Source organism: Dryas octopetala, chromosome 9 (genome assembly GCF_963921425.1).
Source record: "Dryas octopetala chromosome 9, drDryOcto1.1, whole genome shotgun sequence".
Taxonomy (NCBI): Eukaryota; Viridiplantae; Streptophyta; class Magnoliopsida; order Rosales; family Rosaceae; genus Dryas; species Dryas octopetala.
This window is the reverse complement of record NC_141374.1, coordinates 17,444,457-17,457,684: the sequence shown is the minus strand read 5'-3', so window position 1 is coordinate 17,457,684 and position 13,228 is coordinate 17,444,457. Positions and strand designations below refer to the sequence as shown.

The following is a 13,228-nucleotide window of genomic DNA, read 5'->3' as shown; positions in this document are numbered from 1 at the left end:
TTCTCAAGGATTTCTCGCAGATTAAAATTGAAATCAAAGATCATAAATATACAGATGTCTAGGTATCAATATAAGAATATATTTAACCCTTGAAAAATTAATAAAACCTGTTGTTTAAGTAGAAATATATAATTTATAATTTTATATATACTCGTTACATACAACTTTTTTTTTTTTTTCCTTCCAATTTTATATACACTCGTTGCATCAAACGGTACCTCGAAGTCGAATCGTGCATAGTCGGAGTGAAAAGCAGTTGTCTACTTGTCTCTTTCTTTGGTTCCTTCCTTGTTTGCTGATTGTATAGACTCGCCCCCTGATTCCCACTTTTTCGAATCTCTCTCTCTCTCTCTCTCTCTCTCTCTCTCTCTCTCTCTCTCTCTCTCTCTCTCTCTCTCTCTCGTAGGGACTCGGTATGGAAACCGAAGAGATATTATTAGAAGAGCTGCTAAACGTAGAGGTTGAAATTCAAGGCGTCCAAGGTGCTTTTCTTCAACCCTCTCTCTCTCCATTGTAATTATCAAATTTTACTTTGCGCTCATGATTAAATTTCTGAGTTTTAATTTGACACCTAATTTACTGACAATTATGAAGAAAAAAAAAATTGTTTCGACGAATAAATATTTACATTAGTTAAAAAATATTGGCTTTATTTAAAGCTGGGGAAAGTAAATCATTTTGGTAAGGCTGTTGTACATATAATGTAGTAGAGATGTTAAGTTTAATCATGTAATGTAATCCTTAAGTGTGACCGGTGTTTTCTGAAAAGGAGTCATGAGTTACAAGCTCTACTGTATTTTTCTTATATATTCACAGCATAGTGGTTTATGCTTTATGTCTCATTTTCAGACCGAATCAAGTTATTGCTTGACCAACAAGAGAGGTTATATGAAAGGCAATCTGAACTCAAGGCTCTACTGGAAGCATCTAAAGGATCAGGTTACCCTGTTAATGGTGCTTCAACTGACGTGGAAGACTGGTCTGGGCCATTTGAGTGGGATTCTCAAGCTGATGATGTTCGGTTCAATATATTTGGCATATCCACATATCGTGCAAATCAGCGAGAGGTGGCTTCCATTTTTGAATTTTAATTTTCAATTTTTGTATTGGCTTTTTGGTAAAAATGTTAAAATAAAACGGATCTTATTTTGGGTATCACATTCTTATTTGAAGGCAGATGCTGTATAAATTCATGATTTAAGTCAGGTAAGGGGGGAGTTAGTGCACGAGTGAGAGTGATAGTACCAAAGTTCAAATTTTACTTAAAAGCTGGAGTGCCTGTGCAAGTGGTCAATAAGCATGAGTTCAGTCTATAATTTGATGTTCAAAGTACATCATGCTTGAATTTTGATGAAAGCAATTGAACAGTAGTTTGTGTATTTTACATATACTTAGAACGCTATATCTACATGTAAGTATTTGATCACAAAATAAATAACTATTGGTCTGTTTCAAATATTAAGAATATGTACCTTGTTCTTCAATTAATATGTTAAAGATGGAAGAATAATGTGAGCTTTCTTTTGTGACTATGTCCCATTCATTGGGGAAGGGAGGGAGTGAGAGTAATAGTTTCGGATTTGGGAGTTAAGATGAAGTTGGAGACCTTGTGACTTGAAATGAAATGTGCTCATAGTTTTTTTGTCTACTAACCAGAATTTATTCTTTTCACTCATGAAAAAAGGGAAAAAAATTTAGTCTTCTTGCCTTCCAGCTTTAGTTTATCTCCCAGTATTTTTTTGATTGTTTCCATGTCTACTTTTGGATTTACTGATAGTGGTTAATTGGTGTCAGATTATCAATGCTGTCATGAGTGGAAGAGATGTTCTAGTGATTATGGCGGCAGGGGGTGGCAAAAGCCTCTGTTACCAGCTTCCAGCAATTCTTCGTGATGGAGTTGCGCTTGTTGTCAGTCCTTTGCTTTCCTTAATACAGGACCAGGTTCTATTAAATTCTATTCTTCATTTTAAACAAACTGTCCCTTTAAGATTGTAATCAGGTTATCTGACAACCATTGCTTCAGGTGATGGGTTTGGCAGCTTTAGGCATTCCAGCTTACATGTTGACATCAACTACTAGTAAGGAGGAGGAGAAGTTCATCTACAAGGCCCTTGAAAAGGGGGAAGGAGATCTGAAAATATTGTATGTGACACCAGAAAAGATATCAAAGAGTAAGAGGTTTATGTCAAAACTGGAAAAGTGTCATCATGCTGGTCGTCTCTCTCTAATATCTATTGATGTGAGTATTTCACCTTCAACTTCTCTTAGCTTAATGTCAAACTATGCATGTTGGTTTCATGATCCTCTTAGGTTGCATCACATAATCCTAGAGAGAATCATATGCTTGCTGGAAATTCTCTGAAAATTCATGCATATCTCTAAAAGGGTCACGAGCCTTGTATAGAGTTCTACTAGGCTGGCAACTAAATGCAATTCATGACTCTTAGCCATACAATGAGCCTAAGCATACATTGAATGAACATTAATTACTAAAGAACCAAGTTTTTATCCAATACATGAATCCTACACGCAACTCTTACTTTGGACCAATTATTTATCATACGAGACTATGTATTTACCCAATACATGAAATCCTAGACCATGTATGTTTCTTTTTTAAAAAGTGATTCAAGCATTAATAATGCATGTGGGAGAATTTTGTCATTGAATAAAGAGTAAAAAAGTCAGTTAATAATGCATGTCATTAAATTAAAGAGTCAAATGTCATTGGTGTTTATGTAGAATAAGTTTTAATTTAATCTAGAAAATGTAAGAGTCATTAACTGTATTCTAGAAACTTTAAAAGGGTAGTTGAAGGCTGGTATTCTAAAAGGGGTAGATTCTGTTCAGTGAAAGGCAAAAAATTAGTAATGGGTGCCCCCTTTATCGGCCACTTCTCCCTACCTTTGGCTGCTTATTTGTTGTATTTAACTTGTGTATATTTTCAAGGTGTCAATTGTAACATATGTTTCTCTTTTCCCTTAAAAACGTCTACACTTGTGTTATTCCAAATCATTCAGGATATCATTAGTTTAAAATGGCTAGTTTTAATAAAATTGTTTACTGAGTTTCATAACTCTCTAGGTTCTAATTCTAAAGGTTATTTGACAGGAGGCACATTGCTGCAGCCAGTGGGGTCATGATTTTCGACCAGATTACAAAAGTCTTGGTATCCTCAAGACTCAGTTTCCCAATGTTCCTGTGATTTCTTTGACTGTATGCCCTTTATCTATCTCTAATTTTTATATTTTTTAAGGGGAGGCACTATCACACTTCCAGAAAAGCTTCTAGCACTCCTGTTATTTCCATAACTTGAATACACAAAAAGGCCCCAGTTTATAAACATGATTCCCACAAATTTAACATTAACTACTATATTTTCCTTGTAAAGGTGTGAGTAACTGAGTACTGCTGATTCAGATCTGGTCAGAAAGGAATAAAGGGATTTTTGAAGACTATAAAGGGGTAGGGGTGGAGGGGCTTTGGGACAAAGTCAGATTCTGGTCTTCCTTTTGGGCCTTGGTTTCATCAGAATTAGGGTCGCTTCTTTTTCTCATATTTTATCAGATTGGAGAGCGGCTGTGTTATAATTTAAGTTTAGTCCCTGTTTTCAGGTTGTAGATTCGGAGGATCTGTGCTGTAATGTGCATTGTAATGTAGTGGCAGTGTAGACTTCTTGTCCACTATCATGTATTGTTTTTGTGCATAACAATAAAGTTGTGTTTCTTCGATAGGAAAGCTGAGGTTGGTGGACATCTTGCTCCAGCTTGAGTGGGCAAGTCGGAAATGCGTGTCTTTTAAATTTATTATTATTGTTTTTACTGTTTTACCTTCATTGGAATTTGTCTATGTGTAAATGTTTTTAATATAGATAGATGTGCTGGGCCTCACATTGAAACAAACAATTTGCAACAATTTTTCTTTCTACCATAATCAAGACCTTGAATTATTGGGGCATTTCTGTCAATCCAAATCATAAAAGTAACAGGAGTGTAAGGGGCAGCTTTGGGTGTGCAAATATCACCTCCATTTCTCTATTATAAAGAAAATGAAAAGAATGAAGTATCCATTTTATTGCTTCTAATCTCAATTTTTCGGGCGAGTTGATGGTTTTGTTGTCTATGTTGCAGGCAACTGCTACCCAGAAAGTCCAAAGTGATCTAATGGAGATGCTCCACATTCCAAGATGTGTAAAGTTTGTCAGCACAGTCAACCGGCCAAATCTCTATTATATGGTTTGTTTATATGTTTATAGTTTCTGGCTTTGAATTTTAAGAGCTGTGGCCATAATTCCTTATGCTGTAGGTACGAGAAAAGTCTTCAGTTGGCAAGGTGGTTGTTGATGAAATTGCAGAATTCATTCGAGACTCTTATTCAGACAATGAATCTGGAATAGTTTATTGCTTCTCTAGAAAGGAATGTGAACAGGTCTGCATTTTCAGTTTATTTTCTGTTGTTGACAACTTTCCGTTAATTGTCACAGAAATTGTTTCTAGGTTTGAATATAATGCCTGACCGAAACCAATGATAGAGTTGACCTAGCCTAGCTACATCCATCCCTTATCTCTGACCAGGAGATGTGCTCAGATTAGGAGGCATTTGGAGTTGGCATAATCTCATTCTGATCAGATTACATCTAAGCCGCGAAGTTGGGCATGTAAAATGTTGTCATTTTCAAAATTGCTCAAAATGATAGATATAATTATCAAAATCCTGAAATGATTGTAGTCTATTGCATGTTTAAAGCACATTTCTTCATTTAAAAATCGTTCAAGAAATTGCCTGAATTGGTTGGATAATCTTTTAATTTGTCAAAACAAGGAAGAAAGATTTCCGACAGAAACATTTGCATAGCATAATTACTATATAATGTGTTGAGCATATTTCTTAAAATATAGCAACTTTGGCCTATAGATAAGATAATGTGTCTTCAAAACACAGTTTGCACAGGACTTTTTTGTCAATTCTCTCTCTCTCTCTCTCTCTCTCTCTCTCTCTCTCTCTCTCTCTCTCTCTCTCTCTCTCTCTCCCCTCTTTGGCTCTTTACAGTGGTTTGGAAAAGACCCTTGATCATCATTTATAGCTTAAATTTACTAAACTAAATTACTATATGTTCTTTCTGCATCTAATTGCTTATATATGCATAATACACGCACATGTTCTGATGCTATAGCATCTAACTTTCCAGTTCCTGGTCTTTGATTAGGTATTTATTACTTTGTACTTAATTTTAGGTTGCAAAGGAGTTGCGTGAGAGAGGAATATCAGCTCATCATTATCATGCAGATATGGATGTAAATGCTCGTGAAAATGTTCATATGCGGTAAAGTCATTGACTCATTGTATAGACACTTTGTAGTGGTTATTGGAATGACATCAAATGTTGCTAATTCTCATAGAAGTATGCTGGATTTTTTTTTTCTTTTGGAACAAAGTCTTGCTGGATTATTTATTGTGACTAAAGCTTACCTTGCAATTTGACCACATATTAGTTAAATCTTTTGAGATTCTGAATGTCTTTGCTGGTTTATTGTTAGAATTTAAATTAATTAGCGTTCTTTGCATGGAGTTGAATCACACACAATATGCACTTTCTCTTTTCTGCTTTCCTTTTTGCTGTATCTTTCACCTATGAGTTCGAGTTCTATCTTGTTCACAAACTCTCTCGGGAGTTTCATCTCATTGTCAGTTGAGATTGTTAATGCTTGCACTAAGATGACTTTTTTTTTTTTTGGTCAAAAAGATGACGTATATTTGTCTGATCCCTTAGAAACCCATTAAGGCTTGTGATCCATCAGTTCAGTAACATCTTTCTATAAGGTCCTATCCACGGTGTTGTCTATGAGATTGGGAGAGTGCTTGGCGAGATGGTTTCCAACTGCCAAGAAGCCTTTGTTATGGATAGACAAATTTTGGATTTGGCTCTATTAGTAGCCAACAAAGTTGTTGAGGAATATTGCTTGAGAAACAAAGGTGTTTTCTTCAAGATTGACTTTGAAAAACAGTATGACCATGTTAATTGGGCATTCGTAGATAATGTTTTGGAAATGAACAGGGGTTGGAGGACACGGATTAGTGGTTGCTCTCCTTAATTCTTTTCTTTGTTGAACAATGTCTGCTGTATGTATAAAATAAGTTATAATTTTGAAAGGAGAGGTAGCTTCATGTCCCATCTTCTTAAATCTTCCTCTAATTTTGTTCCAGAAAAGATTTGGTACTTTTCACGTTTTCCTATTTACTGCAACCTGCAATTTCACTTTCCTTGCAATTTTCGACTACTTATCAATTCTAACATCGTTTCTAGATGGCCATTAGAACCAGAGAACCTAAAGCTGTAATGTATTATTTGGCTTGTAGATTGCATTTATAATTCTTCAATGGATTGATATAAGTTTTAGTTTCTGAAAGAAAAGAGTTTTAACTTTTGGTTTCTAAAAAAAATAGGTTTTAACTTTTGGTTTCTAGATGACACATAGATAGTTGGAGGTCTTGTTTCTGGCAGTTGTATGCCTGCTCATATCATTCAAGACAACCTATTTAAACTTAATTATCACCCTTCATTATCTATTCCTCAGCTACTTTATTATCTTTATAGAAATTGAGTTAAATCTTGTTTTCTTTGGGTTGTTTGTTTAGCATGCTTAATTCTGTGAAATACTCTATTGTATATTTACTTTGTGATCCTCTTTTGTATGTTTGATGACACAGGTGGAGCAATAGCAAACTACAAGTTATTGTTGGCACAGTATGTTTGCTTGCAGTTGTCTTTTTCTTTCTAAAATTTTCTTCATGCCAATTTATCTTCCTCACACCTTGCATATGTATTCCAGGTAGCATTTGGCATGGGAATCAACAAACCAGATGGTTAGTATTTCAAATTAAATGTTTTTTGTTTGAGGTATATGACTTCTCCAACTGAAATTTATGTGTAACTAGTTTGACAGTATGTGGGGACTTGACACATTTTGCAGTTTTCTAGTCGTTATACTTGAACTTAACTCCTATTGGGACTCACAGATAAAGCATAACAGGCTATGATAATTCGAACTACCGTAATATTTGTATCTAAATTTATACACCGTATATAAAGGTATGAATGAGCAAACAAATTCACTGAATTAAGGCAAACTTAATAAATTATTGAATGCTTTCTTATATTAATTTTTAACACGGTGAGTCCCTAATAGGTATTTAATTTGCTTGTGTCATAAGTTAAACCAAAGAAAATAGAGCTTTAGCTAGAAGCCTCAATTGAAGTGATAATTTAATGTTTTTTTAGACCGTAATATGGGCATCAATTCCACGTGTTAATCCCTTAATCAACATTCCCAGAGTGTATAGCCCAGCACTCAGGCCAGATAAACTTGTGCAGTTGATGTTTTCTTCTTTTAGCTTCGATCTCCCTATGTATTGTCCTGTTTTCCTTGCCATTGGAAACTTGCATACATGCATACATATAAGTTTTATTTTTTGACATTTAATACTTGGTAACTGCTTGTAGTCAGGTTTGTCATCCATCACAGCCTAAGTAAATCAATGGAAACATACTACCAGGTTTTGTGCCTTTCCAGCTAAAATTACATGTTTCTTAATTTTTATCCCTTCTGTAACCTTTGTTGCTGCAGGAAAGTGGTCGAGCTGGACGAGATGGACTCCCTTCTCAATGCCTACTTTACTTTAGACCTGGTGATGTTCCTAGGCAGGTATTATATTCTACCATTGCACCTTTCTGTGTGCAATTTCTTAAAAGATCATGTGATCTTTAAATATGACTTTTCTCTGAGCAGAGTTCAATGGTCTTCTATGAAAATTCCGGATTGCAGAACCTTTATGATATAGTACGGTATTGTCAGGTAGTTTCTTCATTAGCTTTAAATTTACTGCAGGTCAAAACTAATGCGTCATAAAAGTGTTTGATCATTGTGAATTATGAAACAAATCTGGACTATAAACCAAAAAGAAAAAGGAAATAAAGATAGGGTGTTGCCACCCACCAAAATACTCAACCCTCCCCCCACCCCCCCAAAAAAAAAAAAAAAGAAATGCGCTTAAAAGATAAACCGAAGAATATGTTTAATGGACTGCAGAATTTAAAACCTCCTAACAGAGTTGAAGGGGTCAATCTTCCCATGGTCTTTTTTCAACTTCATGATGTGATGTTAAAAATTTTAGTCGAAGTTAAGTATCACTGTTGTATGAGCTCTCCAAAATATTTAGAGACTGCCACAAACATACGATTTAATCTAAAGCCCACATAAATCTTATTTCTTAAATACTAATATCACATAATTAATCTAATAATCAAACAATCAAACATACAATTAAATCAAACAATAAACCTACAAATTAGGAACTGGGTTTTACAACATGTGGTTAATCTAACATAAGATGTTGAGTATTATGGATTTCTCTTTCATGTTGCAGTCAAAAAGACAATGCCGCCGTAGTTCCATTTTCCGCCATTTTGCTGAGCCAATACAAGACTGCAATGGTACCATTGTGTTATTGGTTACGCTATTTGTACACAAGCACACGTATATGCACACACTGGGACTCAATTTGTTTGTTTGGTGTTACTAAGTCAGAAGTAATATAAACACAACCAATGTATCTCAGGTATGTGTGACAACTGTGCATTTTCAAATGAGGTTGAAGAAGTGGACGTCTCTCGTATGTTTTTTTGACTTATCTTCATAAGAGTGTAATGTTTTTATCAATTGGTTATTAAACTTTAAGGACATTGGCATTTCTTTCTTTTTTTTCCTGGTTTCTCCTTATATAATTTCTTTGGTTTCCTCCACATAGCCCAATGCATTTTGGCATATGGATGTACAATATGTGCCTTGTTTATTTTTACTTTGTACCCAAATTACTAAGAATGTCATTGTTAATATCAATATATGTGTTGCTTGTAAATTTGAGCTTAGGGGTAAATGATGTGATATTGTATCCCCCCAACACCTCCCTTAATCTTTGTGACAACACCTTTGCAATAATCTTATACAAACTCTTCACCAGGCTAATTGCCCTAAAATCCCCAACCTGAACTACATCGAATTGAGGGACTAAAGTGGGAATCGGGTTATAGTTGAGGGACTATTGCTATAATTTAGTCTAATATAAAAGATTAAAAAGGGAGCAATCTATTTCAGAAGAAGAAAGTTAAATCAACCTTGAGGAGATTAACATGCCTAAGGGTCTACTATCTATTTAAAGAGGAGAAAATAACTTACCTATCCCCATGTTAGGGGATAGGTGGTATCACGAGAGAGAGAGAGAGAGAGAGAGAGGGGGGGGGGGGGGGATGGGGATGGCAGGTGGCATCCCTTAGGGTGCAGGTAAGTTCTTCTCTAAAGAAAATAGTGCTAATAAAGTTCCAAGTCGGACTCCTCTTCCCATGTGGTAAGCCCATTGTAAAGTTGCAGGCTTTAATTAGAATGGTGGTACGTACGGTCAAACAACCTGATGGAATTGGGAATGTTGAATCACTTATTTCCAAAATGCTGGGCATTTTTATTTCAATACAAAGGCATGAAAAAGGCATGTCCTTGTTTTTAGTCATGATATGTATACACTTCAAGGTTATTTTTAAGAGGTGTGACATAGTCATCGCTATATAACTGTCAATACTGCAAATTTTTATCTGGGACTCGTAGTGTCTGTCATAATTTTTTCGTATGGTGAACCGTTTGTGATCACCCTCATAAATTATTATATTATCAGTTGGATTCTTTTCTTTTGTTTTTTCTTGGTCTTGTTTTGGTTGTCGTCACCTGGAATGATTATATGGTTTTATGCTTATGTTGGAATGCTTTGCAGGTCATGCAAAGATTATTGTTTCCTTGCTGCAAGATATGCAAGAACATGATCAGAGATTGACAGTGTTGCAGTTAGTTGATAAAATTAAAATAAAACACAAAGAAATAGGTATGCTTTATGGCTTAACTGTTTATTTTGTTGTCTTAGATGATTGGTTCTGATGTAAATGTACCTTATTAGCACAGACACCAACACATATCAATGCAATGCTTACCGACCACCAGTAAACCATTGAAAACTATTTCAATTTGTAATTTCTGGGGAAAAGTATTTTAGGCTCAAATTCGGAGATTTCAACTTGATTGACGATTTTGAGGTGGGTGAAGTTAGGGTTTTTAATTTGGTTAGGATTGTCAAGTTCCTTGGGTTGGTTTCAGGATTTAGAGTAAACATGTCCAAGACTGTTGTAATGGCTACCAAAATGTTATTAAGATTTATTTTGGAGCTCTCTCTCTCTCTCTCTCTCTCTCTGCACTTTTAGGTGCTGACATATTATTTAAGGAATGGAAACTTATTGTTGGTGTATGAATTACTCAGGTTCTGAGCTGAAGAGAGAGAAAATAGAGCAGCTTGCCATACAGCTTATATTAGATCGAGTTTTGGTAAGAAGCCTGACTCTTGCATCTTGAGAAAGTTGATTGTTCTCAATAACTTTTCTGAGTTGGTTCTTGACCATATGAGAAAAATTTTGAGTTCCATATTTTATTAATATTGAATGGGCTAGTCCCTTGTTGATGATTATAAAAATATCGAATGCATCAATTTCCTGGTCCCTCATAAAATTTCAGATTTTTAAAGATTCTGAAAGTTTTCCTAGAAAACATTGTATTTTAACTAAGAAAATTAAATTAAATTGAAGTAAATGTGTTAACTTTGATCCTACCCAACCCATTTTCAATTGCACTTGGCCATTGTTTGCTGGAACTCTGGAAGTACAATTATTTTCTTCTTTTTTTTCCTTACTGCCACATTATCTTCCAACAAACAAAAAGATATGGTGCACTCAAAAGTATAGTAGAAACCTATTAATTGATTGGAATATTTAAAGACACGTTTTATTTATTTCAATAAATGGTGTTTCTTTAAAGAAAAAAATATTTAAAGACAAAAAGTTGTCGCCAATCTTTTTTTAGTATGCAATCTATTAATCTGCTATAAGCATGTTATTTTATTTTGCTCTTTGTAGCTATGCTTTGATACAAATCATTTTGTTCTTGATGTAGAAAGAAGAATTTCAGCATACAGCTTATGCCACAAATGCATATGTAACAATAGGACCCTTGGCAAAGCAAGTATTGCAAGGTAAGAATTCTTTTTTCCCCAAAAGATTTAACATATAAGTGGCTGTGTGTATTACAACATATCCGATGGATACCTTAAAAAGTATTAGGTATCCATTTTGGAAACAAAATACTATGGGTATTGTACGCCAGATATGGACAGTCTGTTGAGGACATTCTAGGAAAAGGAATGGCATAGTTTCACAAGTTACCATGAATGCCCTTCTAGATATGTCTATATTGCTTTGATGATTTGAGAAGTAATCATGTCAGTGACTGTATGGAAGAGATAAAGTCTAGCTATGGAAACAAAGATATACTGGACTATCTACTCTTAGCTTTGCATGTCTATATTGCTTTGATAATTTGAGAAGTAATCATGTCAGTGACTGTATGGAAGAGATAAAGTCTAGCTGTGGAAACTAAGATATACTGGACTATCTACACTTAGCTTTGCATATGGAATATATCTACACTGGACTTTCCATCCCCCTGTAATTTGGGTGTAAAAGATTCTACACCTATGGGTGCTCCTGCACCTGATACATGTTTAAAAAGAAAGTAAGTTTGATAGTTTATTTACCTCAGGCCTAGAGTGTGGCACATAGTAGTACGCGGTACGAGTACATACACAGGTAGGAATGCTTGCTTTTCCAAGGGTCTTATAAGCGGTTGTTTGTGTCAGCTGAATATGTATTCCATTGAAACGAAAATCTGTTCCAAAGATTTATATTTTCCTTGTTGTGAGTGCATTACTCCAAAGGAGAAAAGAAAAAGATTTGCTATATAACTCGACCTTGCTATCTTGATTACCTACATTTCCCCTTTTGGCTGTCCATAAACTTCCATAACCCACAATATCCATTAGTAAAGAAAGTTCTATTATGTTGTTGTCTCCATTTTGGCTTCTTTTTGAGTTATGCTCTAATTGACATCATTCCCTTATCATTTTGCATTTAGGGAAGAGAAGTGTTAAGCTTGAAGTTTCTAGCGGACAGAAGAAAGTAGCTGCTATAAGATCAGTTAAACATAGTCGTGCTTCCTCTGGTCTAGAATTAAAGCTCGATGAGCTGCGGAAGGAACTCTCTTCAGTTCATGGAGGAATATTCCCGCATTCTGTTTTGTCTACTCAACAAATCAGCATGATAGGTGCCCAGAAACCAAATTCAATGGAACTGGTTAGTTTCTAAACATTAATTTTTCATTCAAAATTCAGATATTTTTAGTATTAGTACTACAGGAACCTCATTACATTGATGTTTCAGCTTGTTAGTGGGAACTTGTGTCTTATAGTTGTCTCTGGAAGAAAGTCTACAATTTATATTTCTATGCTACCATTTATCAATAAATTTGGAGCTTTTTGCAATTTGTACCATCTACAAAGGGGCAGGGGGTATCTACTGTAAGAAATCTAAGTAATTGGAAATCTTCTGTTTGATGAAAACGGTACAGCAATTTTGAACAATTGAGCTGAATAACTCAGTGTATTATTCTATTCTATGCTGTTATTGTTTGTGATTTCTGTACAGCCAAATGGTAGCCTTTCAACCTAAATTTATACATAAAGCTTATTTTTAATTTCGTTGCAGCTCGAGAAGATAATTGGAAAACTCAAGACGGAGAAATACGGAAGTGGAATACTTGAACAGGTGATTATGTATGCAGATTCGGAGCAGCCTGATGAGGTCAAAGAAGAACAAGAAATTGAAAACAGAGCCTCAAAAAGGCTAAAGACCAAAAAGCCTCTCGTTCTTGTTGAGAGTAGTGATGATGACTGATGACAGGATTAGTTCTCATTCTTTTGTTGTTTTTTGTGGTCATTTCTCTCTCCTTTTCTTCATTTTCCCGACAGCGTAGTGGCTACTGGTGGAAGCATCTCACACTTGAGAGTGCCGAGGCACCCTTGTGTATAATTGTGCTATGGGGGGAAATAGGGATTGAAAAATATGTTTCTTGTCAACTATGAGAATTGCTGAAAAGTTGTCCATCTCAATCAATTTTAAAAGGGTAGGGTAAAGTTTTGTTCTTTTTTTATTATTCGCATATAAAGGAATTCTGATTTAACCGAATAATCGAATTAGCATTTTCTGATTTAACCCAGCTGCCACAACCATATATTTCAAGGATAA

General features: G+C 35.1%; 1 protein-coding gene across 3 annotated transcripts; it reads left to right on the top strand.

Moving 5' to 3' along the window:
* Positions 1–197: 197 nt before the first annotated feature.
* RECQL2 (RECQ helicase L2) lies at positions 198–13,144 on the top strand. Of its 3 annotated transcripts, XM_086257280.1 has the most exons (21): positions 198–352; positions 403–482; positions 850–1,067; positions 1,795–1,941; positions 2,024–2,239; positions 3,112–3,216; positions 4,131–4,235; positions 4,306–4,428; positions 5,235–5,323; positions 6,709–6,745; positions 6,831–6,864; positions 7,502–7,554; positions 7,626–7,703; positions 7,788–7,853; positions 8,425–8,491; positions 8,617–8,670; positions 9,820–9,927; positions 10,357–10,421; positions 11,043–11,121; positions 12,060–12,277; positions 12,689–13,144. In XM_086257280.1, the coding sequence occupies exons 2-21, from the start codon at positions 416–418 to the stop codon at positions 12,875–12,877; spliced, it is 2,118 nt and encodes a 705-aa protein (XP_086113406.1). In that variant the 5' UTR covers positions 198–352; positions 403–415; the 3' UTR covers positions 12,878–13,144. The 3 variants fall into 3 exon arrangements, with proteins under 3 accessions (XP_086113406.1, XP_086113405.1, XP_086113407.1); XM_086257279.1 differs by lacking the exon at positions 198–352 and having other exon boundaries at positions 378–482; XM_086257281.1 differs by lacking the exons at positions 198–352; positions 12,060–12,277 and having other exon boundaries at positions 378–482; positions 12,689–12,877.
* Positions 13,145–13,228: the final 84 nt, after the last annotated feature.

Excerpts from the sequence above, each read along its gene's own strand:
- RECQL2 (XM_086257280.1), top strand. The coding sequence starts at position 416 with ATGGAAACCGAAGAGATATTATTAGAAGAGCTGCTAAACGTAGAGGTT. Across the intron at positions 1,068-1,794 it reads ATCGTGCAAATCAGCGAGAG|ATTATCAATGCTGTCATGAG; the intron begins GTGGCTTCCATT and ends AATTGGTGTCAG. Across the intron at positions 8,492-8,616 it reads GCCAATACAAGACTGCAATG|GTATGTGTGACAACTGTGCA; the intron begins GTACCATTGTGT and ends AATGTATCTCAG.